At 40.2% G+C, this 24,818-nt stretch overlaps 1 protein-coding gene across 1 annotated transcript in view; it reads left to right on the plus strand.

The window, feature by feature from the left end:
• CORIN (corin, serine peptidase) overlaps nt 1-24,818 on the plus strand; it is a 224,215-nt gene that overhangs the window by 55,296 nt on the left and 144,101 nt on the right. The window contains exon 4 of the mRNA XM_060091256.1: nt 10,828-11,009. Coding sequence (XP_059947239.1) covers nt 10,828-11,009 — 182 coding nt within the window. The remainder of the gene's footprint in view (nt 1-10,827; nt 11,010-24,818) is intronic.

The following is a 24,818-nucleotide window of genomic DNA, read 5'->3' on the forward strand; positions in this document are numbered from 1 at the left end:
ATACAAATTGTGAAATTTTTTTGTTCTAGTTCTGTGAAAAATTCCAGTGGTAGTTTGATAGGGATTGCAGTGAATCTGTAGATTGCTTTGGGTAGTAGTCATTTTCACAGTGTTGATTCTTTCAATCCAAAAACATGGTATATCTCTCCATCTGTTTGTATCGTATATAATTTCTTTCATCAGTGTCTTATAGTTTTCTGCATTCAGGTTTTTTGTCTCCTTAGGTAGGTTTATTCCTAGGTATTTTATTCTTTTTTTGAAATGGTAAATGGGGGTGTTTCCTTAATTTCTCTTTCAGATTTTTCATCATTAGTGTATAGGAATGCAAGAGATTTCTGTGCATTAATTTTGTGTCCTGTACTTTACCAAATTCATTGATTAGCTCTAGTAGTTTTCTGGTAGCATCTTTAGGATTCTCTATGTATAGTATCGTGTCATCTGCAAACAGTGACAGCTTTACTTCTTCTTTTCTGGTTTAGATTCCTTTTATTTCTTTCTCTTCTCTGATTGCTGTGGCTAGAACTTCCAAAACTATGTTGAATAGTAGTGGTGAGAGTGGGCAACCTTGTCTTGTTCCTGATCTTAGTGGAAATGGTTTCAGTTTTCCACCATTGAGAATGACGTTGGCTGTGGGTTTGTCATTTATGGCCTTTATTATGTTGAGATAGGTTCCCTCTATGCCTACTTTCTGGAGGGTTTTTATCATAAATGGGTGTTGAATTTTTCAAAAGCTTTTTCTGCATCTATTGTGATGATCATATGTTTTTTCTCCTTCGTTTTGTTGATATGGTGTATCACATTGATTGATTTGTGTATATTGAAGAATCCTTGCCTTCCTGGGATAAACCCCACTTGATCATGGTGTATGATCCTTTTAATGTGCTGTTGGATTCTGTTTGCTAGTATTTTGTTGAGGATTTTTGCATGTGTTCATCATTGATATTGGCCTGTAGTTTTCAGAAAGCTTACTGTATTTTTAAAGACATTATTTTATAAGATAGCATGTGCCACTCTCCTATGGAAATGCAACCCTGAAATAATCTTAAAAGCCAACTGAAAAATATGACTTGATTTAAAACAATTTTTTGAAGAATTTGTAAATTATATAAAATCAGCATAAGCTTATTTTATTATTTTTTTCTAAATGAAGAATTATTACATACTGCTAATTTATTTATTAAAGATTTTGTCTGTGTCCCCAGAACTCTAATTGTGTCACATTTGAGAATAATGGAAACATTACAGAATTAATATTTTTTCATATCTATATTTTTTAAGAATTTATATAGATCAGTAGTCAAAGCAAAAAGAGACTTTTTTGCTAATACCAACTAAATATTCGGAAAGTCATCTGCCACTTACTTCCCTGATTTTATCTGCCAACTTGTAAACAGCAGTCTTTTAGGCTACACCTGTGCTGACTACCTGGCTGTTTAGGTGGTCAATTGTATCACAGTTCCCTTTTCAATCTCAGGCAACATGGGTGATCTAGTCTGCTTTTTGGCATTATACAGACATAAAATGATAAGTAAGATTTCGTTTATGTGCCAGAATGGCTCAAAGTGTGGGTAATACACAGTCAGATAACTCACATTACTTTTATTTTACAAAGACGTAAAGCTGGAGAATCAGGCCACAGGAGCTCAAATTTCCTGAAAACACCTTGTCAAATCACTGACAGTGTCCCAAGCACACATATTTCATCAAGCTCAGTGGAGTTGTTTGTTTACTTTTCTCCTCAATAATTCATGGGTATTAGGTGGATGTGACTAGAATTTATATTTAATGCTAATAATTCAGTGCATTCAAAGATCCATATTTAAGGCATCATTTCATGATGTGCAAAAAATCAAAACAGCTGCAAAAAATAATTGAACAATTGAAAATTTTTCTGTGATTGTTAATCCTCTATTCCATGAGCCCTGGTAAGTATGCCAAGTATTAATGAGAATCAGGATCTTGCTGGGTAGAAGGGTATGGAATTTTATATTCTCTTTCAGGGGCAGTTGTGTGGTTTTACATTATTCACACTCATCTTTTTATTATTATTATTATTTTTATTTTTTTACATCTTTATTGGAGTATAATTGCTTTACAATGGTGTGTTAGTTTCTGCTTTATAACAAAGTGAATCAGTTATACATATACATATATCCCCATATCTCTTCCCTCTTGAGTCTCCCTCCCTCCCACCCTCCCTATCCCACCCCTCTAGGTTCTCACAAGGCATCAAGGTGATCTCCCTGTGCTATGCGGCTCCTTCCCACTAGCTATTGTACGTTTGGTAGTCACATTCATCTTAATTCAAGCTGTGTTTATTTGTTGTCATTTCCTCAAGTTTCTCTATTTTAAGGGTGACATCTTACTATTGACATATAAGCGAGACACTTAATCTGTAGGGTTTTTATCTGTAGCAGTTTTACCGAGATTTTGCCTTTACATGGGAATTATTTCAAGATTCAACAGTGTAGAATTTGCTGACCTGATAGGGAGGGGATCATGTGAGCAGGGATGGAGCGAGCTATTGTACAAACCATTAAGTTGAGAATTAAGTAGTGACAGTTCTGCTCCCAACTTTGCTTCTGACAGCTTTGTTCCAAGCAGGCCACCAAATTATCCTCTGCATGTGATTCTTTTATTTCTCAAATATTTATGGAGTGCCTACTGTATACACTAAGGATAGGACAGCAAACAAAATAGACAAGAATCCTTTACTTCATGAACCATATATTATTTTGGAGGGAGATAGGCAATAAACAAACAGATTAAAACTTTTTTTAATAATAATAATAGTGTATCAGACAGTGATAAGTACAATGGAAAAATTCCAAAAAGAATTGAAGAGCTTTGGGAGAGTATGGGTATGGTGGCAAGGGATGCAATTTTAAGCAAAATATTGTTCAGGAAAATCTCACTGAGAAGGTTACATTTGATCCACGAACATATGGGAATCCAGGAAGTGAGAGAGACCCGGACATACTGACTGTCCTGTGATATCTGCTGGAAGTGAGAAAGAGGGCATGATGGAATCAGTCCTGCAAGCAGATACTGTTGGCAAGGATGTGAGTGTTGGGGGGTAGACATATGGTGAGGTGGAGAGTCTTGCTAGGCATGTGTACAGCTTGGGAGCTCCCTTTCAGCTTCTGATATCAGTTTATTCAACAAAGGTGTTAGGAAAGTTATCAATTTATTCCTTTAGCAAATATTTATTGGCACCTACAATGTACCAGGTGCATTGTCTGATGCTAGGGATGCTTCAATGAATAAAACACAGTTCTGCCTTCAAGGGACTCAGCATAATAGGGGACAAGACATGAAAACAATTACACTGCTGTCCAATGTGATCAGTTTAAAAGGTATGGGGGGAAACGCAGAGAAGGAGGGACTCTTTGCATTTGGCAATATTAGGAAGGCTGTTCCCAGTGAAGAAGTAACAGCTGAATTTGATTTTGGAGGATATATAGAAGTTTGCCATGTGGGCAAGGTGGAGAAAGCAGGCAGCCTAAATCTGTCGTATATTAGGGGAACTACAACCAGTTTAATTTTATGAGAACATAAAATGGGGAGAGAATAAATGAATTTGAGGGACTTTGGGGAAGTAAAATTAACAGTACTTAGTAATTAATTGCATATGAATGGTGAGGTTGAGGGTGAAACAAAGGTTTTTAGGCTTGCGGACTTGGGTAGATGGTATTACCACCAAGAAGGAGGGCTGGTGGTAGTGGGAGATAGGGGGTTAATATTGACATAATGTCTTCATCTGGTCCAAGAAGTGCATGACCGTAATTTTCCTTCCAGTGGAGGTAAAAACAGCTTCCCTTCTAGAGGAGATGACGTGATTTATACTTTCATCCAGTGGTATGCTGGTAAACTGGCTCCCTGAAAAACAAAACAAATGATTTGTAGCATTTGCTGATTTCTGCGGTGTAAACACTCCTACCAGATTTCAAGCTAATAATAGTTGAACAGTCTCCTCCCACAGCACTGCGTTTTGTCCCCTGACAAGTATTTGTTGAGCTCCCGTTGGTGTGAGGCATGCAGTCATGTGCTGGCTCTTTCTCCTTTACTTCTCCTTATCCACTTCCCACCCTCCTCCAGCCCACTCTTCCCCACAGGTTGGTTTCAACAGTGGCTACTTTCTAGCTTCCTGTGGGGCTCAGCCAATGGGAGCCACCGACAGGACATCAGAGTGTGGGAAGAGAGGCAGGTTGGGTCATGATCCCCTAGTTTCTTCTTTACCAGGTTACACAGTTTGGAGTTGCCTGAATCCCACTGTGGGAGGCTCTGGCTCCTATCAGGCAGCCTTCTGCATACAGCTCTTTCTGAGTCCCAAGAACTGCTCCTTCCCTTGTCCGTTGAATCTGGGATGCTAACGGCAACCTGTCCCCACATGCTGCACTACCCCTGTTTATTTTTTCTAAACCTTGCCAGTACCTTCATAAGTGACCTTTTCATTAAATACTCTGCAGTAATCCTACTTCAGTGAGTCATTTCTTTCCTGCTGGAACCATGGCTATTACAAATGAAGATGACGAAAAACTCTGGTTTTGAAAGAGTTTCAGACCAATGACTAAAAAATAACTTGACTTCTCCCATGATTTCTCTTCTGGTGTGAGACAATGACTCATATAAGTGTTCACTAGCACAGTTTTCTATCCCCATGTCTAATGAAGCTGGGAACCAAGGTAATGTCTTCCCTACTCCTTTCGTACCCCAACTAAGCCATACCTCTTGTGAGGTCTCTTGAGGCCACCAGAGAGTGCAGACATAGGAAGCTGATGCCGTTGGCCCATCACAGAGAAAACAAGTCATCTGTTGTTTTTTGTGTTTGCCAGCAGTGGTGACGAATTCGTGCTCCTGTATGATTTGTGGATTTATGCTCCTGTGTTATCTGTGACGTCTGTTTGTGAGAAGAGGTCAGCTAGGTGAGACATTCTGGAGCACTGGGCTGGCGTCATAGCATCTGGCTATGAGATCTTTTTAAGTTTCAATTTCCTTGCATGTAAAAGGAGGAAACAGTAGTACATTATCTTGCCAGACCCTTCCATTGTTAACATTCTCTTCACAACTAAGGTCTGCAGCTCTGGGTGTTCCCAGTGACTATGACTTTGTGAGCACTGTTCACTGAACAGCTTGGCCTAACAAAGACAAATTTACGACTTTCTTTAAAAAAAAAAGATTATGTAAGTCTCATCAATAAATAATACATCTAACTCAGTAACATGCCTCTTACCAAGTGATATATCAAAGAAAAGTGTATTAGTTACCTATTGCTACGTAACAAATTTCCACAGATGTGGCAGCTTAAAACAGCACCCAACTATTATCTCAGTTTCTGTGGATCTGGAACCTGGGAGTGTCTTATCTGGGTCCTCTGTTTCAGGGTCTGTCATATGGGTGCATTCATGGTGCTGGCCAGTTCTCGGGTCTTATCTGAAGGCTTGCCTAGGAAAGGATCCACTTCCAGGCTCATGTGATTGTTGGAAGAATTTCAGTTCCTTAAGGGTGGAGGGCCTCAGTTCCTAGCTGGCTGTTGGCCAGAGGCCAGGCTCAAGTCCTTGCCATGTAGAACTACCCAACATTGGCATCTTGCTTCATGAGAACTGGTAAGGGAGAGCATCTGCTAGTGAGAGAGGAGTCACAGTCTTATGTACCCTAATGATGGAAGTGACATCCCATTACCTTCTGTTGGTTGTAAGCAAGTCACTAGGCCAGCTCACACTCAAGGGGAGGAGGTTACACAGGGCATGAATAGCAGGAGGTGGGGTCATTGGGGGCCATCTTAAAGCCTGCCTGTCACAAAAATTCTTCCCCCTCCCCGCCCCATGGAAGAAGGGTTTTAAATCCTGAGCTTCTCTGATATACTTAAAGGTTAGTTTGTCAGAAATAAAAAGTGACAACTAAATGCAGTGTAGGATCCTAAATGGAGATCTTGGTGATGTTTGAATAGGGTCCTTACTTTAGTACCAGTGTTAATTTCCTGGTTCTGATAATTACACTGTAGTTATGTAAGATGTTTGCTTTAGGGGAGCCTGGATAAAGGCTATATGGAAACTTTCTGTATTGTTTTTATAACTTTTCTGTAAGTCTCTAAAAGTAGTTTAAAGTAAAAAGTTAGATAAATTTAGCTACAGGGATATATTGCACAACATGGGAAATATAGCAAATATTTTATAATAACTATAAATGGCATATAACCTTTAAAATTGTGAATCACTATATTGTACACCTGTAAATTACATAAAATTATACATCAACTGTACTTCAATAAAAAAAGTTAGAAAAAAGTGATTTAGAAAACAAAAATCCATTAGCTATTATATAAGCCTACTGTGTGGCTGTAGCTTATTCAATAATTTTAACTTTATGTCTTTATCAGAACCGTTTTGCTGATAAAAATGTATACATTTGTGGGGGAGGGGAATGGGGAGATGTTGGTCAAAGGGTACAATAAAGAAAAAATCTAATTTTTTGTAAATAAATATAGAAATTTTAGTAGATAAATTTGCTTAAAATTGTATACGTAAAAATGTAAAATAGATAGCTAGTGGGAAGCAGCCGCATAGCACAGGGAGATCAGCTTGGTGCTCTGTGACCACCTAGAGGGTTGGGATAGGGAGGGTGGGAGGGAGGGAGAAGCAAGAGGGAGGAGATATGGGGATGTATGTATACCTATAGCTGATTCACTTTGTTATACGGCAGAAACTAACACACCATTGTAAAGCAATTATACCCCAATAAAGATGTGAAAAAAATAATCTTAAAATAAACATCTTTGTCTACAAAAAAAATTATATAGGTAAAATCTACAATTTTTTTGTAGATAAATAATTTGAGTAGCCTTCCTAGTGAAAATCCCCTAGAAACCTCACTATTACTGTGTAATAGAATTCTTGATATTTGTTTGTATTTGTTTCAACACATACTTACAGAAGTGAGGAAAGCATTTTCTGCTTAAGCTTGAGTTGAAATGTTGTAGGGACTTTTGCACAACCCCAAATGCACTTCACACATCACTTAAAGTAGCCATCTTTCCTAAAATAGTACCCTGGTAGCCCAGTCTGGCCCCTCCACTGTGCTGAGCACTGTTTTCAGATGTCAGTCTGCTTGTTGCTTGGATATCAGCACTTATATTTCAAAATAGTGTGGTCTGTCTCACGGCACTGTTCCATGTGATGAAAAGCAAAATGCTTCAATCCTTCGTAGGCGCTTGAATTTCATGCAAAGCAAGAACAAATGGCTCTTCATCCTGCTCAGTGTTTGAAAGAGCTGCTGGTTATTAATACTGTATCAGTATTTCACATGTCCTCGTCTAGCAGTTTAAAGCCTATGGGTCTCGGTTGGTTACACCTCTTTAAGAGAGCTATTTGGAAACACTCTAGACATTTTTCTTAGGCCCTATTTTTAGAACGGAAAGCCTAATGGTATTTTAATGTCTCTCTATATTCCCAGAACAAGTCTCGAGAAAAAAAATGTTACCTTTTGAAATTTAGCAAAGCTGGTGGGATTATCTCCACTCCTCTGAGAAGCATTGTGTTAAGGAATGAATTTTGATTTACAGAATGTTAGTGGTAAAAGGACCATGAAAGATCAGCTCTTTCAAACCCCTCACTTTTCAAATGAGGAAGCTGAGTCTTGGTGTGAGTGAACTGTTGGCGCAAGATCAGACAGTGAGAAGTGGCCAGTGTGAAAAGTTTAGGGGGACAGCTTATGCTTTATGGCAGAAAATAACTCTGATAAGAGTCAATGACAAGAAGTCAGCTTCTGAATTAAAGACTCAGCTTTAGAACATGAAAACAGTCTGCTGGGCCCCTGAATGAACCTTCATTGCTCTTACCATAGAAGATTCTGAGAGATGTGGAGTGATCAAAGAATATGTGTGTTCAGAAGTGAGGAATGGTCCAGGAATCACTTGGGAGAGTTGGGCCTCAAGTGTTCCTCAGCCTCACTGTGACTCCCCCATCCGACAATGTTGGATGAATTTTTCCCTCTGTAAATGGCCCCTGGAATTCCATCAATGAGAGATTCCTTTGCTCCAGCAAGCAATCTTCTAATGATGCCAAAAACCTCTGGGAAGGTTAAGTGTCCATCTACTATTATGTATTACTCTGTGTTATCTTCGTTTCTTTTCTTTGGAAGTCTCATTGTGATCAGCTCACTTGGGGAACGTAGTTTTGATTGTAGGAAGGGAAGAAAATGTTGAGGAGAAAGTAATGCTCTTGTGGAGGTGGCTGTCCAGGTGGGGTGCTGGAGTGGGGTTGGACAGGGTGCTGTCAGTACACAGGTCAGGGACTAGGTGTCAAGGAAGAATGCTGAAGCCAAGCCTAGCTTATTTTGTAGCTTTCTTGTGGGCTGTCTCACACCTGGAAAAGAAAGAGAAATGCCTTCACCCTTTCCTAGTGTTCCTTAACTCCTTAGGCAAATACTGACTCATTGAAGGTTAACTAGGAGTTTGTAGAGTGAAGGGAGAACCCAACCACTGTGTGTATGGTTGGTCCACGGGAAAGTACATATCAAGTTTTGAACTAACCTTGAGCTATGCTTTTGGAGCATACATTCCTAAAGTAAGGACTCACATGTAATAGAGTAGTTAATAGTCCTTGAATCAGTCTGCCTGGGTTCAAGTGCTGGCTGTGATACTCACTACCTCAGTGATCATGGACAAGTCTCTTATATTTCCTGTGCTTCAGTTTCCTTTTGTGTGTATTAGGGATGATACTAATGGTATCTATGGTACAGTACAGTACTATAGTGCTGTAATGAGAAATAAATGAGTTAATGTATGTGTAGTAGAACTTAGAGCCTAGTGAAGTATAAGTATTTGCATAGGAATTCTGTGTTCTCCACATTCCTCAACCATGATCCCCAGTTTCATTTGAGAAAATATAGTCTCTAACGTCTTTGGAATAAGATCTAGGAAAGGAAATCTTAAAAAAAAATGTTATTTAAGCGATACTTTCTGTCCTATGAATATCTAATATATTTCCTGAATGGCAGTCAGGTGTCCTGTTTTTTTTTTAATTTTTTTTAAAGAAGATGTTGGGGGTAGGAGTTTATTAATTAATTTATTTATTTTGGCTGTGTTGGGTCTTCGTTTCTGTGTGAGGGCTTTCTCTAGTTGTGGCAAGCGGGGGCCACTCTTCATCGTGGTGCGCGGGCCTCTCACTATCGCGGCCTCTCTTGTTGCGGAGCACAGGCTCCCGACGCGCAGGCTCGGTAGTTGTGGCTCATGGGCCTAGTTGCTCCGCGGCATGTGGGATCCTCCCAGACCAGGGCTCGAACCCGTGTCCCCTGCATCGGCAGGCAGATTCTCAACCACTGCGCCACCAGGGAAGCCCCCAGGTGTCCTCTTTACACTGAAACACTTGCCTGGACTAATTCATATCTTATGTTCTAAAGCGAATTCTTTCAAATGCAGAACATCTTTCCACATCTTCGCTAACAAATTCAGCTACATGTTAATGTAGTCATGTGACTATCAGGGTTCTAAAAGATACCCAGTTTTAAGGCAAGTTTCTGAGAAGGTCAAAAGTGTTTGTATCTGAATGTAACTGTTGAGTACCCCTTTCTTACATTTTTATGTATAACAAGATCTCACTCTCAAGATTCTTTCACAGACTCAATCACTTCTATTTTAACTCAGTGACTGGCGCATTCCATTATGTTTCTGTGATCTATAGAAATTTGAATGGAGAATTATAATTATGCTTTAAAGTTCTTAAAGCCTAATTATTAGATCGTTATATGAGAATAGATGATATGCAACAGTAGATAAAGCGTGGATTGAAAGTTAAAACATCTGGATTCTCTTCCAGCTTCTTCCATTAGGAAGCTATGTGTGTCTCAGAATCTCCCTGAACTTACCTTAAGTGGAGGATTTGAATGAGGTGTTGTTTATGGTTTCAGATCTGATACTGTATGATTCTGCAATAGATTATTGACCCTACATTTGTGAAGTGTGTGCTTTGCTTTGACTGACATGTATATTTTCTTTCCCAGTTTTCTTAAAATCGTTTGAGATGCCTTTGCTAGATGACCAGCCAGGGTGAGAGATGCAGTCTCTAGCTGCAAAGTAGAAAAAGCCACCAGGGTCTGCAAGAGAACAAGTCCACGGCCTTGACATTGCAGCATCCCTGTCCCCAGACACAGAGCCGTGGATCCAGGAGTGTTTGATTGAATGTCAGATGAATAAAGACAAACTCCAGGGCATCATTACTTTACTGCTAATGGACAGTTGTTTGTGTTTTTCTATTTTGCAGAAGATAACATAGAAATGAAAAGATAAATAACTGTACAAGTTTTCAGAGTTGCCATTTGTTTGTATAATATTTTCTTTTCCAGGGAGGCAGTGGAGGCTAAGGAACAGCTTTCTCTCTGGCTGCCTCTCAGAGGTACTTTGAATTTCTCAAAGGGATGATAAAGAAATGAGATTAACCTATTTTGTGACCTACTTCTGCCTTTCCATTTTGGGGGCATTCATTTCCATGTTAATTTACTCCTTTTGATAGTAAATAGAGCTCTGTTTTGGTTGACAGGTTTACTTTAGCACAAGAAATCTCAAAAAAAAAAATCATTTGGGATAAATGCTTCCACAAGAGACAGTTAGATCATGTGTTATGGAACTAGCTTATTACCTCTAGAATCATGACAGTAGGGTGGCTGAAATCCTTGTTATAGTGTTGAAGGCAGAAGTTCAAGTTGTTGACTGTAGTAAATATAAATTAAGATAATATTGCAGCACTGGTGGCCAACTTTTCTTTAGCTTAATTATTATTTTGAGAAATAGTCTGTAAAAACATTAATTTTCACCTTTCTCTTTTCTTCTAGTCATGGACTCCTGCCCTGTAGGTCCTTCTGCGAGTCTGCAAAAGAGGGCTGTGAATCAGTCCTGGGGATGGTGAATGCCTCCTGGCCCGATTTCCTCAAATGCTCCCAGTTTAGAAACCAAAGTGAAAACAACAATGTCAGCAGGATTTGCTTCTCACCACAGCAGGAGAAAGAAAAGCAATGTAGGTGTCTGCATTTTGTTGCATTTTAAAAAGTTTTTTATTGAAGTATACCGTCCATGAAAGGAAGTATACAAATAATGTGTACAGTACAACAAATTTTAACAAAGTGACCAGACCCATTTAACCAGCACCCAGATCAAGAAATAGAATATTAACAGCATCCCAGAAACACAAGCCCCCTCCCAGTGACCTGATCCTCCCAAAAGAGACCTCTATGCAGACTTCTATCAGCTTAGGTAATTCTGCCAATTCTGAACTTGATATCAACGGAATCATACAGTATGCATGCCTTTTGTGTTGAACTTCATTTGCTCAACATTATGTTTGAGAGATTCACTGTATTTTCATCTTCTTGTGGTTCATTCATTCTCATTTTTATGGTATTCTAATATATTTTCCATCACAGTATATTTTTCTGTTCTACGGTTGATAGACATTTGAGTTGTTTCCAGCTACTGTGAATGGTGATGCTGTGACTATTCTTGTACATGTCTTTGATGGAACATGGTTATGTATTTGTTCAGCAAAAAAGTTTTTTAAAGTGGTTGTTTCAATTTATACCTCTCCCAGCTGTGGGTGAAAGTTGCAGTTGCTTCAGATCCTCCCCAGCACTTGGTATTGCCAGTCTTTTTCATTTTAGCAATTCTGATGATAGTATTGAAGTATCTCTTTGTGGTTTTTTTTTTTTTTTTTTTTTGTGGTATGCGGGCCTCTCACTGTTGTGGCCTCCCCCGTTGCGGAGCACAGGCTCCGGATGCGCAGGCTCCCAGCGGCCATGGCTCACGGGCCCAGCCGCTCCGCGGCATATGGGATCCTCCCAGACCGGGGCACGAACCCGTATCCCCTGCATCGGCAGGCGGACTCTCAACCACTGCGCCACCAGGGAGGCCCTCTTTGTGGTTTTAAGTTGAACTTTCCTAATGAATTGGATTGAATTTTCAAAATGTTTTGGTTACTTAAATATCCTTTTTTGTGAAGCACCTGTCAAAATATTTTGCCCATTTTTGATTGGGTAGTCTGTCTTTTTATTCTCGATTTGTGGTTCTTTAGGCATTCTGGATATAAGTCATCTGTTGGATATATGTACTGTCTGTGTGGCTTGCCTTTCCTTTCTTTTGTTATGTCTATTATGGAATAGAAGTTTTAATTTTAATGGGTCTACATTATCCAGTTTTTCTGATCCTCAGTTTTCTAGACTCTCCTGGTACAGTATGTAAGAACCTCTTTCTAAATTATGAGGAAGGCCCTTTGGCTTTCACACATGAGTTACAGTTGCCTGGAGCTTTGAGTTATTTTTTTCTAGGAAACTGAGCTTGGCTGAAAGCCATCCAATTCATTGTCCTTATAGTTACTTCTCAAACACTTGGTAAATTACCCCATTCAGTGCATTCCTTTCCATAGGTGGACTATTCCAATTCACCTCTGTTAAGGGTTTTAGCAATTGGACCACCCCCTTATACCAGGGAATGTCTATCTCTACCTTCCATCAGTGATGGCAACTTTGCTGCCATCCCAGCAGTGAGTAATCCAGATCAATAACCCCATCATATCACCTGCTTTCTTGGACCACTTCTGCAGCTGTCACAAGCAGGGTCTTCCAGAAGCAGCCACTGAGATGGGGTTTGTTGTACAGGGTATTTATTAAGTATCAGCACTTGTAAAGGAGGGAGAGAAAGCAGGATTGGGTAGAGGTAGAAGTTGAAATGTTATCCAGGTACACTGAAGCTTGGCTAAATCCATGGGGATCTCTGGGGCACATATGGCCTGAGGGAGTTGTTCCATGTTGGGTCCAGACAGCCGGGTCTTTATATCCCCACAATCAGCCACTGGTTGTGGTCCTTCCTGGGAAGGGTGTGCCCTTGGGTGAGGCAGCTCTCTGCAGTTGAGGCTAAACTTGAAGGATCTAAAGGCTGTTGGCTGACATCAGGGGGTGACAGGGCAGGCACGTAGAGTGGGAACAGACCACCTTGATCCAGTCAGAGACTGAGCTGATTTTGCTTGTTGTTTTATAAGGCAGTGTTGGTAAGGCTCCATCTCCCTCTGGTTTGTTTCCATTCTGAGGGTGCACTTCTCCAGTGAGCCTTATGAGAAACCAAGGTGTTTACTGCATTCTGCTCTTCCTTGGCAGTCCCTAGTTGTAATGTTTTTCTTCTAAGAATAAGATTGCTGGATTTCCACTTGGCTTTGCAGAGGTTTTCTGCCTCTTTAGCTTCTTGATCTTTTTTTTTTTTTTAAGGAATTTTGCCCTTTAAAAATTTATTTATTTATTTATTTATTTATGGCTGTGTTGGCTCCTCGTCTCTGTGCGAGGGCTTTCTCTAGTTGCGGCAAGTGGGGGCCACTCCTCATCGCTGTGCGTGGGCCTCTCACTATCGTGGCCTCTCTTGTTGCGGAGTACAGGCTCCAGACGCGCAGGCTCAGTAATTGTGGCTTACGGGGCCAGTTGCTCAGCGGCATGTGGGATCCTCCCAGACCATGGCTCGAACCCGTGTCCCCTGCATTGGCAGGCAGATTCTCAACCACTGTGCCACCAGGGAAGCCCAGCTTCTTGCTCTTTACCGCACATGCCTTGAGGGAAAGTCCTTCCATGTGATAGGCCCACTTCTCTGTGTCTTCTTTCCCACTATGTCCTTGGCACATTAATACCCTGCTCCTCTGGCAGCACCAAAACTCTTATTTTTGTCTCTCCACCCCCATGGGATTGCCAAAAGCTCTACTGGCTTCTCTCCCTCTTTGCAGTGGCCCTGTGTCCAGGTTCTCAGTTTCTAGCACCATGCCAAGAATTGGCAAGATCCTAGGGGAAAAAGCATCCATAGAATGTGGACTGTTTGTTCTACAGTTGTCTTCTCCCTGGGATCTCAGCCACTTACCTCCTGATGGTCTCATCAGCTATCAGAGGCCTTTGAACAGATGTTTCTTGTGCTTTATCTGGCTTTTCTAGTTTTACTTGATGGGGCGGGTTGTACTGACTTATCACAGGTTACTACATCCTAGCCAAAAGTAGAAGTTTGTTTAATTTCTTTTTCACACACTGTTTAGTGGAGGTCTGCTGCTAAATTACGATTCCCTCCAAAAGACTGTATATAGCACTAAGCCACCAGAAGAATGAGTGAGTGCATCTGAAAGAGAAGCCCCTTGATTCTTTTCTTTTTCAGCTACGTTTGCCCCTGTTTTGATAAGAACACTTTATTAGTGCTCATTTGGAAAATGTTGCCTGTTGATACAGGATTTAAGAATCCACTGAGAAAATTTGAAAATAAAAAACATCATCAGTATTCCTTAACACGATGGTCCAAAAGTTCTTAAAGATCAAAGTAACATCAGTATTCTTTAACAGCTCTAGGTGAAATGCCACCTCACATAGGTTCCCCAAATATCAGAAGATAGTACAAATCTTCTGATCTTGGAAAAGATTGATGACTTTGGAACAGATCTTGGAAGATTGATGAAACATTTATATTAAAAGAACTTATGTTTTAAGAGAACAGAAATTTCCTAAGTACACTCATCTGAGATTCTCTGTTTGTCAGTCTTTTTTTAATAATTCTTGATTGTACTATTTTTTCACATGTAGAATTAATTCTCTGAAAATGGGTCTGATAATTGGTGTTTGATGCAATATTTTCCTAGAATTTGAAATAATTTTTCTGTCTCATGCTTGATGGATAAACAGGATGCTAACCATCATAGATGTATTCATAGGTCATGTGCTAGGGAGAAAGCTACTGTTAGCTGTGATCTTTGTGTAAGCATAAGAATATAATTTCTAGAGACTTCCCTGGTAGCCCAGTGGTTAAGACTCTGTGCTTCCACTGCAGGGGGCACGGGTTTGATCCCTGGTCAGGGAACTAAGATCCTACGTGCCACACAGCACAGCCAAAAAGAAAAAATATGTATATATATATATATATATATATATATATATATATATATATATATATATATATTTATAATATCATCTTAATCATATAAGGGTTTATGCTGTAGGGCCTGTTATGAATATAACTAATGAAGTCCTTTTCTCCTTTTTTCCATTTATTCAGTAAATATTCATTGAGTACCTACTCAGTTCTCAGCATTATTCCAAGTAATCTGAAAAAATTAATTACAGTGACCATAATATTGGTTTACATCCATCTAGTGTGGTGGTTCTCAACCAGAGATGATTTTGCAGCCTCCACCTGGAAACATTTGGCAATGTCTATAAACATTTTGGTTGTCACAACTCTGGGGACAGAAAGAGTTGCTACTGGCATTTAGCAAGTAGAGACCCACCATGCTGTTAAACATCCTGCAATGCACAAGGCAGCTTCCCACAGCAAAAATCTATGTGGTCCCAAATGTCAATAGTGCTGCTTTTGAGAAACCCTGGTTTGGGCTTGATGCTTTGCAAGGTACTTTCTAGTAGTAGTAATAATAATAATAATAGTAATAGCTATCATGCTTCCTACCTTTAAGGAGTGTTAAACCTAATCTGGTATACCTGTATGTGAGAAACAATGTAAAAAAGAACATTAGTGACTCCATGTAAACATGCTGTCAGACAGAAACTATAGAGAAACACGTTAAATGTCAATGGAGCAGAAGTGGAGTCAATCACATAACGGAGTTCTGGATGTGTAAAAGAGGAAGGGTCCCACTTGGCACAGAGGAAGCGAAGAGGTGTTCTGGGATAGGCATTCAGCACTGTGAACCTGTGTTGGGTGACAGGTGCCAACTTAGCCCGTGAAACAAATGATGATTAAAAGTTGACTCCCGGGCCTCCCTGGTGGCGCAGTGGTTGAGAGTCCGCCTGCCGATGCAGGGGATACAGGTTCGTGCCCCGGTCTGGGAGGATCCCATATGCCGCGGAGCGGCTGGGCCCGTGAGCCATGGCCGCTGGGCCTGCGCATCCGGAGCCTGTGCTCCGCAATGGGAGAGGCCACAACAGTGAGAGGCCCGCATACCGCAAAAAAAAAAAAAAAAAAAAGTTGACTCCCATCTTAGTCTTCTCCTTGCAGCTTGTCAAATCATTTTCCCCAAGAAAACAGTAACCCCCTTTTACATTATGGACCCCATTCTCCTTTCCAAAGTGCTTTCACAGCTGTTAGCTCACTTTGCTTCCAGAATAAATCTCTGAGGTATTATCATCTTCATTTTATAAATTAGGAAACTGAGGTTCAGGAAGATAATTCCAGAGTTGTTTTAAATCAGCCCCCCTGGCTCTGTCTTCATCCTGGGACCATCCTGGGATTCAGTTATTAATCCTTGAATGCTACCCTCTGTTACAGCCCCCTTCTCACAAGAGTTTTCAAAATGTCTTTTCAGACTGAGTCAAGCCAAAACTCACAACTTGTAACAGCTGCTTTTCCCAGCGCACAGCTCTGTAAATTCAATTCATCTTCTCATAGTATCTTTTAAATCAGTCATAACTCCAAAGATATTTTGTTTTCATACAGAAGGATACCCAGTCGTCTTATCCTTTCTATCTTATATTGATGCCAGCTCCTGTAAAGTAAATAATGTACTAATGTGATAGTGCTGTGGGAACTATTCTTCAGAGGTTTTTAAAATAAACATTTGTGTAGGTTTCCATAGTTGAGTTGTGAGAACTCAGAGGGCTAAAAGTCAAGGTCCATCAGTCATTCTGAGCTTTCTGACTAATCCTTTACCTTGTCTGAAATTGTATATGGAAAGTAGTTATGAAATAGTTTTTCTGTGGGTCTAAAGAGATCTTTGCTGCCATGAAAGAAACTTCAGCTATTCACATTCTTTCATTTTCCTCTTCCTTTTCCTAGTATCTTATTTGCTTTCCTAGCTTTGGTTGCTGAGAGCAACCACTTCAGTGCATTAGCAGCAAAATTGTAGTCTCAAGATCTTGGTAAAATATATACTCTGAATTTCTCCTACTGAATTGTGAATTCACTCGGGAAAATTATTCAATACTCTTTCTTTGAGGTACTTAGTATCGATATTTTGCCAGAGATAGATGATTATAGATAGCATGGTGGAGTTACTAAAAACTAGCCATGCACTTTTCATTCCAATGAACAGTCAAATATAATGAGGTTTTCCTAGAACTTCAAATTTCCCAACATGTATAATTTTAAATTATTTAAAATTTAAATTATAAAAACATTTTCTTTCTTCCATATGTAGATGCTTCTTTTAAGGGCACCAAACTTAGATCTGAAGACTTGTTTTTCAAGCCCTGGCTATTTTATTTAATAACTGTGTGGTCTTCAGCAAGTTTCTTAAACCCTTTTTGCTTCTCTTTCCTCAGATTTACAATAGGAATAATAATACCTGGGGGCAGGGGTAGAACAGTTTTATGGGGTAAATGAGGTAAAGTATTTGAAAGAATTTTGGAAGCCATAATGCATTATGCAAATGTAAGTGCTTCCATCCAACAGACATTTAGAAGCATGTTCTATGGACCACCTAGTTGACCAGGAACTGGAAAGGGAAGATGGCATGCATATGTTTAAAGTGCTCATAGGTCAGTGGAGAGATAGACAGATAAGCACAGAGGCAGAGCCTGAGACAAGGATTTGAGCACAAATCTTATATTTGGGAAAGGCATGGAAGAGTGGAGGAGTGGGATGGTGGTTCAGGGAAAGGATGGTGGCCACTAAAGGTAAAGTGAATCCAGCTACCATCGTGGGTAACTGGAGCTTAATTTCACAGGCAAATCTGGGAAATAGTGCATAACATATGACTCAGAACTACCCCACTGGAGGGGTGAGGTAGCTGGGGGATGCCCTTCCTTCCTTTAGCCTTTGAAACTGATAGGATCTACTATAGCCCATAAGTACTATGTTCTACAGGAGCAGAGACATGGGATTGTGCAGGAGGAAATACAAAACTTGGCTGTGCCCTGCAGTGGAAGGCTTTCATCCTTGGTGATTTCTCCTTCATCTATAGCACGCTCTTTTCTTTTGGTTTCTAAAACACTGCTCTGTTTTGGTCAACTTTCTACCACTCTGACCACACTCTAGTCTATCCTTTTCTTCTACTGACCCCTTAAATATTGGTATTCCACAGGATTCTAGTCTCAACCCTCTTTCTTCAACATACTATACATTTTCTCTGGGAAACCTCATACTTGATTGTGGCCATGTAAGTACTGATGACTCTTTTTTTTTTTTTTTTTTTTAGTACTGATGACTCTTAAATCTGTATTTCATCCCCAATTTTATTGCACTTCCCCGAGCTTCCGACTCATATTCCAAAGTCCTTGCTCCAAACTCTCAAGCAAAGCTACTATTTTCCAGGTCTCCAGGGATTGTCATGAATGTTGCTGAATTCCATGGGAAGTTCTCAGTTTTCCCCTGACTGTACATCCTGCAGCATTTGCCACATTTAATCACTCCCTCCTCCCAAGATAAACTCTCTAGGCTTCCAGGTAGGTCTTCCTTCTACTTTGGCCACTTATTTTCAGCCTCGTTTGATGTTTCCTCCTCGTATCTCTCTAAAAGGTGATGTGCCCCAGGGCTCAGTCCTTGGCTCTCTCCTCTTTTTGGTGACCTAATTTAGGCTCATGACTTGAGATACCACCAGGCACTGATATCTACCAACCTGCGTCTCAAGCCTGCACAGCCTCTGAACTCTGGACTTGCATACACACGTATGCTTGTGGTACCCACACACACGCACACACACCACCTTCTAGTTATTTCCACTTGAGTGTCTACAAGGTGTGTCAAGCATAACAGGTACTACCCTGGTATTGCCCCACACCTGCTCCTCTCCCAGCCCTCCCCACCTTAGTAAATAACAACTTCATTCTTCCGGTTGCTCCAGCCAAAGACCTTGGGTTGTCCTTTACTCTTCTTTTTCTCTCCCATACCATATCTGATCTGTCAGAAATCTTACCGTCTCTACTGTCAAAGCATACACATAATCCAGCCAGTGCTCACCACCTCCACAGCCACTACCCGGCTCAAGTCACCTCAACTCCTGCCTGGATTATCCTTCCAGCTCCTTATTAGCAACCTTGCTGCATCCCTCTGCCCCGGCAGGCTATTCTCCATAGAGAAGCAAAAGGGATCTTTTAAATGTTCACATCTCTCCTCTCCAAGTTTTTCCATCTCCCTCAGTATAAAAGCCATCATCCTTACAACCTTCAGGGCCCTCAATCAGTATCATTGCATCACACGACTCCAGGGGAGCATCAGTCACACAGAATTCAAGGTAAACAACCTCCTGGAGTTGTACAACTGCCCTACATTATCTGGCCCCCATCACCTCTCTGACTTCTCTCTGATAACTTGCCTTTTAGCTCTTAAGGCTTCTGCTACTCTGCCTGCTTTGCTCTTCCCCCGGAGATCCCCTCTCAGTTCTTTTAAGCACCTGTCTGTTGGGCTGTAACATAGGGCATGTTAGGGACAGTGGCCAAAGATGAGGAAAGGAAGAGAAACTATGTGAGTAATGGTTATCATTATTGTTGTGGTTATTTGGGCAGTGATAGAGCTGAAGACTTGGAAGAATTCTTAATAAACTGCATGATCAACTTGTCTGGTACTTGAATTTCATTTGGCTGTGAATTGACACTTGAAGGTTTTAAAAATCATTTAATGTCCCTAATAACTTCTTTCCATCTGTGAACCATGAGAAATGCTCATCTTGTGGATTTCCAATGTTTTTCTGTGAGAGCCACAGCCTTGTTTTCACTTCGCTCTGCCACATGCCTAGCATAAAGAAGCAGTGCCAAATGAAACAGATTTCTTGTTGAGCCTAAATTCTACCTGTTCTCTTTGGGCTCAGTAGTTTCTTGTTTATAGATCATTTGAGATTAGGTTTCTATTTTCTGCCAGATACTGCTTTGGTTGCGGTGGCACAGTGGTTCCTAAAACTGCAATATAGAGGTGTCCTTTCCTCACCTGCATTCATTCATTCTTACTCTCTTTTCAAGTTAGCTGCATGGCTTAGAGGTTGAGAACTCAGAAACCCAACATCACAGGTTGATCCCTGTGCATCTTACAGAATATTATTTCGTTCAGTAGCTGGAGACCAAGGGCATTCACGTTTTGTTCAGTATTGTGCCTTGCAATCAGAAATTCACATTGGTGGTCTTACTGATTACAATAAAATGCAGGAATTTTTAGCAACAAATCAAAAGTATGATTTTTTCAATGTTTGTAACTATAAACTCATAGCTCTAGGCCTATTTTGGTCAATAAGCAGTCTGACCACTCCAACAAGAATGCCAATAATTCACATCCTGAACAATTCAAAACATCATCTATTTTTTTTTTTTTTTTTTTTTTTTTTTTGCGGTATGCGGGCCTCTCACTGTTGTGGCCTCCCCCGTTGCGGAGCACAGGCTCCGGACGCGCAGGCTCCGGACGCGCAGGCTCAGCGGCCATGGCTCACGGGCCCAGCCGCTCCTCGGCATGTGGGATCCTCCCAGACCGGGGCACGAACCCGTATCCCCTGCATCGGCAGGCGGACTCTCAACCACTTGCGCCACCAGGGAGGCCCCAAAACATCATCTATTTTAATTCTATATTCAACTTTATATCCCCATGGTGGTCAATTTAATCATAGCAGATACATCTTTGTAGAACGAGGTAGTTGGTTTTTTGTTTGTTTGTTTTTTTAAGAAAACTGCCTTTATTGTATTAGTAGTTGGAAAAATTAACTGGTACAAAAAAAGAGTTTAGTCAGCTGGAGAGGAGAGGGAAACCGAGGGCGACCCAAGGGAACTGGTGAGTCCTCTGGGAGGGAACCTGGATACAGTAAGAAAGAGCACTGTGAACTAGAGCCAGACCCTGCCGTCCAGGTGAGATAGGTTATGCCATCTTCTGAAGTGTCTAAGTGCCTCAGGCATAAAACCAACCTCCTATTTACTTAGCCCAGCTCTGAGCAAGGGTGTACTGGAATAAGTGGGGCCGAAAAAGGGTGACGTGACCATTTTTTATCAGAGAAACTGACAAAACAGGAATTTAAAAAATGAATTTTCCATCTGACTTAATTTTCAAATATGCTTTCTTTTTAAAAAAACAAAAAACAATACACTTTCTGTGGGGATGACAAATATCAGTATTTGGAAATCCAATTGTACAAACCATACCACATCTAGTCTGGTGTAGATATATTTATTTTTGGTAACATACATTAAGCGGCACTAAGTACACTGGTTGGGTTTTTTTTCACGTAATAAAAATATTACCTTAGTTCTGCTTCATATTTGTCTCCAAAAATTCCCAAGATTGGATACTACCTATGTCCTTTTGGTGGTCATAACTCCTTAAGCTTAATTAGTTCTCCTTGAAATTGAGCTACAGTGATGTGGCAATTTTCTGGTAATTCAGATATCCTAGAGTTTGAACTCTACACTCTGGGCCACCCACTGAAACTAATGCGTGATTCAGAATTATCACATCAAAGTCTGAATCTCTTCTGAAATTGTGACTACATTGTGCCAAATAGCATCACGATCTTCATAACTTAAATTCCATTGAGCTCAGCAATTGGGAAGTAATTGCGATCCCCATTTTCATCTGCTCAATCCATATGTTTATTTTGTGTCTGAACCCCTGTGCACATTTAAACAAAATGAGCAAAATTCTTATTGAGGAAGCGGTGTAACATAGTATTTAGAGGTATGGTCTTCCAAATATTTTTGCTTGTGTAACCCTAAAAGCACTTTGAAAAGTTATATATACCCCTCGCACAATGTTATCAATAAGTTAATATCTTTTAAAATTTAAAAAATGAATGTAAATAGTTGACAAAGAACACGAGCTAAAGAATATTATAACAATCGACATCTTATTTTATTTTTTAACATCTTTATTGGCATATAGTTGCTTTACAATGTTGTGTTAGTTTCTGCTGTTGTACAACAGAGTGAATCAGCTATATGTATACATATATCCCCATATACCCTCCCTCTTGCATCTCCCTCCCACCCTCTCTATCCCACCCCTCTAGGTGGTCACAAAGCACTGAGCTGATCTCCCTATGTGATGCAGCTGCTTCCCACTAGCTATCTGTTTCACATTTGGTAGTGTATATATGTCAATGCCACTCTCTCACTTCGTCCCAGCTTACCCTTCCCCCTCCCCATGTCCTCAAGTCCATTCTCTATGTCTGCGTCTTTATTCCTGTCCTGCCCCTAGGTTCATCAGACCATTTTTTTTTTTAGATTCCATATATATGTGTTAGAATACGGTATTTGTTTTTCTCTTTCTGATTTACTTCACTCTGTATGACAGACTCTAGGTCCATCCTCCTCACTAAAAATAACTCAATTTCGTTCCTTTTTATGGCTGAGTAATATTCCATTGTATATACGTGCCACATCTTCTTTATCCATTAATCTGGCGATGGACAGTTAAGTTACTTCTATGTCCTGGCTATTTTAAATAGTGCTGCAATGAACATTGGGATACATGAATCTTTTTGAATTATGGTTTTCTCAGGGTATATGCCCAATAGTGGGATTGCTGGGTCATATGGTAGTTCTATTTTTAGTTTTTTAAGGAACTTCCATTCTGTTCTCCATAGTGGCTGTATCAATTTACATTCCCACCAACAGTGCAAGAGGGTTTCCTTTTCTTCACACCCTCTCCAGCATTTATTGTTTGTAGATTTTTTGATGATGGCCATTCTGACTGGCATGAGGTGATACCTCATTGTAGTTTTGATTTTCACTTCTCTAATGATTAGTGATGTTGAGTACCCTTTCAAGTGTTTGTTGGCACTCTTTTTTTTTTTTTTTTTTGCGGTATGCGGGCCTCTCACTGTTGTGGCCTCCCCCGTTGCGGAGCACAGGCTCCGGACGCGCAGGCTCCGGACGCGCAGGCTCAGCGGCCATGGCTCATGGGCCCAGCCGCTCCGCGGCATATGGGATCCTCCCAGACCGGGGCACGAACCTGTATCCCCTGCATCGGCAGGCGGACTCTCAACCACTTGCACCACCAGGGAGGCCCCCTGTTGGCACTCTTATATCTTCTTTGGAAAAATGTCTATTTAGGTCTTCTTCCCATTTTTGGATTGGGTTGTTGTTTTGATATTGAGCTGCATGAGCTGCTTGTATATTTTGGAGATTAATCCTTTGTCAGTTGTTTCATTTGCAAATATTTTCTCCCATTCTGTGGGTTGTCCTCTTGTCTTGTTTATGGTTTCCTTTGCTGTGCAAAAGGCTTTAACTTTCATTAGGTCCCATGTGTTTATTTTTGTTTTTATTTCCATTTCTCTAGGAGGTGGGTCAAAAAGGATCGTGCTGTGATTTATGTTATAGAGTGTTCTGCCTATGTTTTCCTCTAAGAGTTTTATAGTTTCTGGCTTTACATTTAGGTCTTCAATCCATTTTGAGTTTATTTTTGTGTATGGTATTAGGAAGTGTTCTAATTTCATTCTTTCACATGTAGCTGTCCAGTTTTCCCAGCACCACTTATTGAAGAGGCTGTCTTTTCTCCATTGTATATTATTGCCTCCTTTATAAAAAATAAGGTGACCATATGTGTGTGGGTTTATCCCTGGCCTTTCTATCCTGTTCCATTGATCTATCTTTCTTTTTTTGTGCCAGTACCATATTGTCTTGATTACTGTAGCTTTGTAGTATAGTCTGAATTCAGGGAGCCTGATTCCTCCAGCTATGTTTTTCTTTCTCAAGATTGCTTTGGCTATTTGGGGTCTTTTGTGTTTCCATACAAATCGTGAAATTTTTTGTTCGATTTGTGTGAAAAATGCCAATGATAGTTTGATAGAGATTTCACTGAAGCTGTAGATTGCTTTGGGTAGTAGTCAGTTTCACAGTGTTGATTCTTTCAATCCAAGAACACGGTATATCTCTCCATCTATTTGTATCATCTTTAATTTCTTTCATCAGTGTCTTAAAGTTTTCTGCATACAGGTCTTTTGTCTCCTTAGGTAGGTTTATTCCTAGTTATTTTATTCTTTTTCTTGCAGTGGTAAATGGGAGTGTTTCCTTAATTTCTCTTTCAGATTTTTCACCATTAGTATAGGAATGCAAGAGATTTCTGTGCATTAATTTTGTATCCTGCTACTTTACCAGATTCATTGTTAGCTCCGGTAGTTTTCTAGTAGCATCTTTAGGATTCTCTATGTATAGTATCATGTCATCTGCAAAGAGTGACAGCTTTACTTCTTCTCTTATGATTTCAATTCCTTTCTCTTCACTGATTGCTGTGGGTAGAACTTCCAAAGCTATGTTGAATAATAGTTGTGAGAGTGGGCAGCCTTATCTTGTTCCTGATCTTAGTGGAAATGGTTTCAGTTTTTCACCATTGAGAACCAGGTTGGCTGTGGGTTTGTCATATATGGCCTTTATTATGTTGAGGTAAGTTCCCTCTATGCCTACTTCCTGGAGAGTTTTTATCATAAATGAGTGTTGAATTTTGTCGAAAGCTTTTTCTGCATCTATTGAGATGATCATATGGTTTTTCTCCTTCAATTTGTTAATATGGTTTATCACATTGATTGATTTGCATGTATTGAAGAATCCTTGCATTCCTGGGATAAACCCCACTTGATCATGGTGTATGGTCCTTTTAATGTGCTGTTGGATTCTGTTTGCTAGAATTTTGTTGAGGATTTTTGCATCTACATTTATCAGTGATATTGGCTTGTAGTTTTCTTTCTTTGTGACATCTTTTTTTGGTTTTGGTATCAGGGTGATGGTGGCTTCGTAGAATGAGTTTGGGAGTGTTCCTCCCTCTGCTATATTTTGGAAGAGTTTGAGAAGGATAGGTGTTTGCTCTTCTCTATATGTTTGATAGAATTCACCTGTGAAGCCATCTGGTACCGGGCTTTTGTTTTTTGGAAGACTTTTAATCACAATTTCAATTTCATTACTGT

The sequence above is a fragment of the Mesoplodon densirostris genome, chromosome 1 (genome assembly GCF_025265405.1).
Source record: "Mesoplodon densirostris isolate mMesDen1 chromosome 1, mMesDen1 primary haplotype, whole genome shotgun sequence".
Classification (NCBI taxonomy): Eukaryota; Metazoa; Chordata; class Mammalia; order Artiodactyla; family Ziphiidae; genus Mesoplodon; species Mesoplodon densirostris.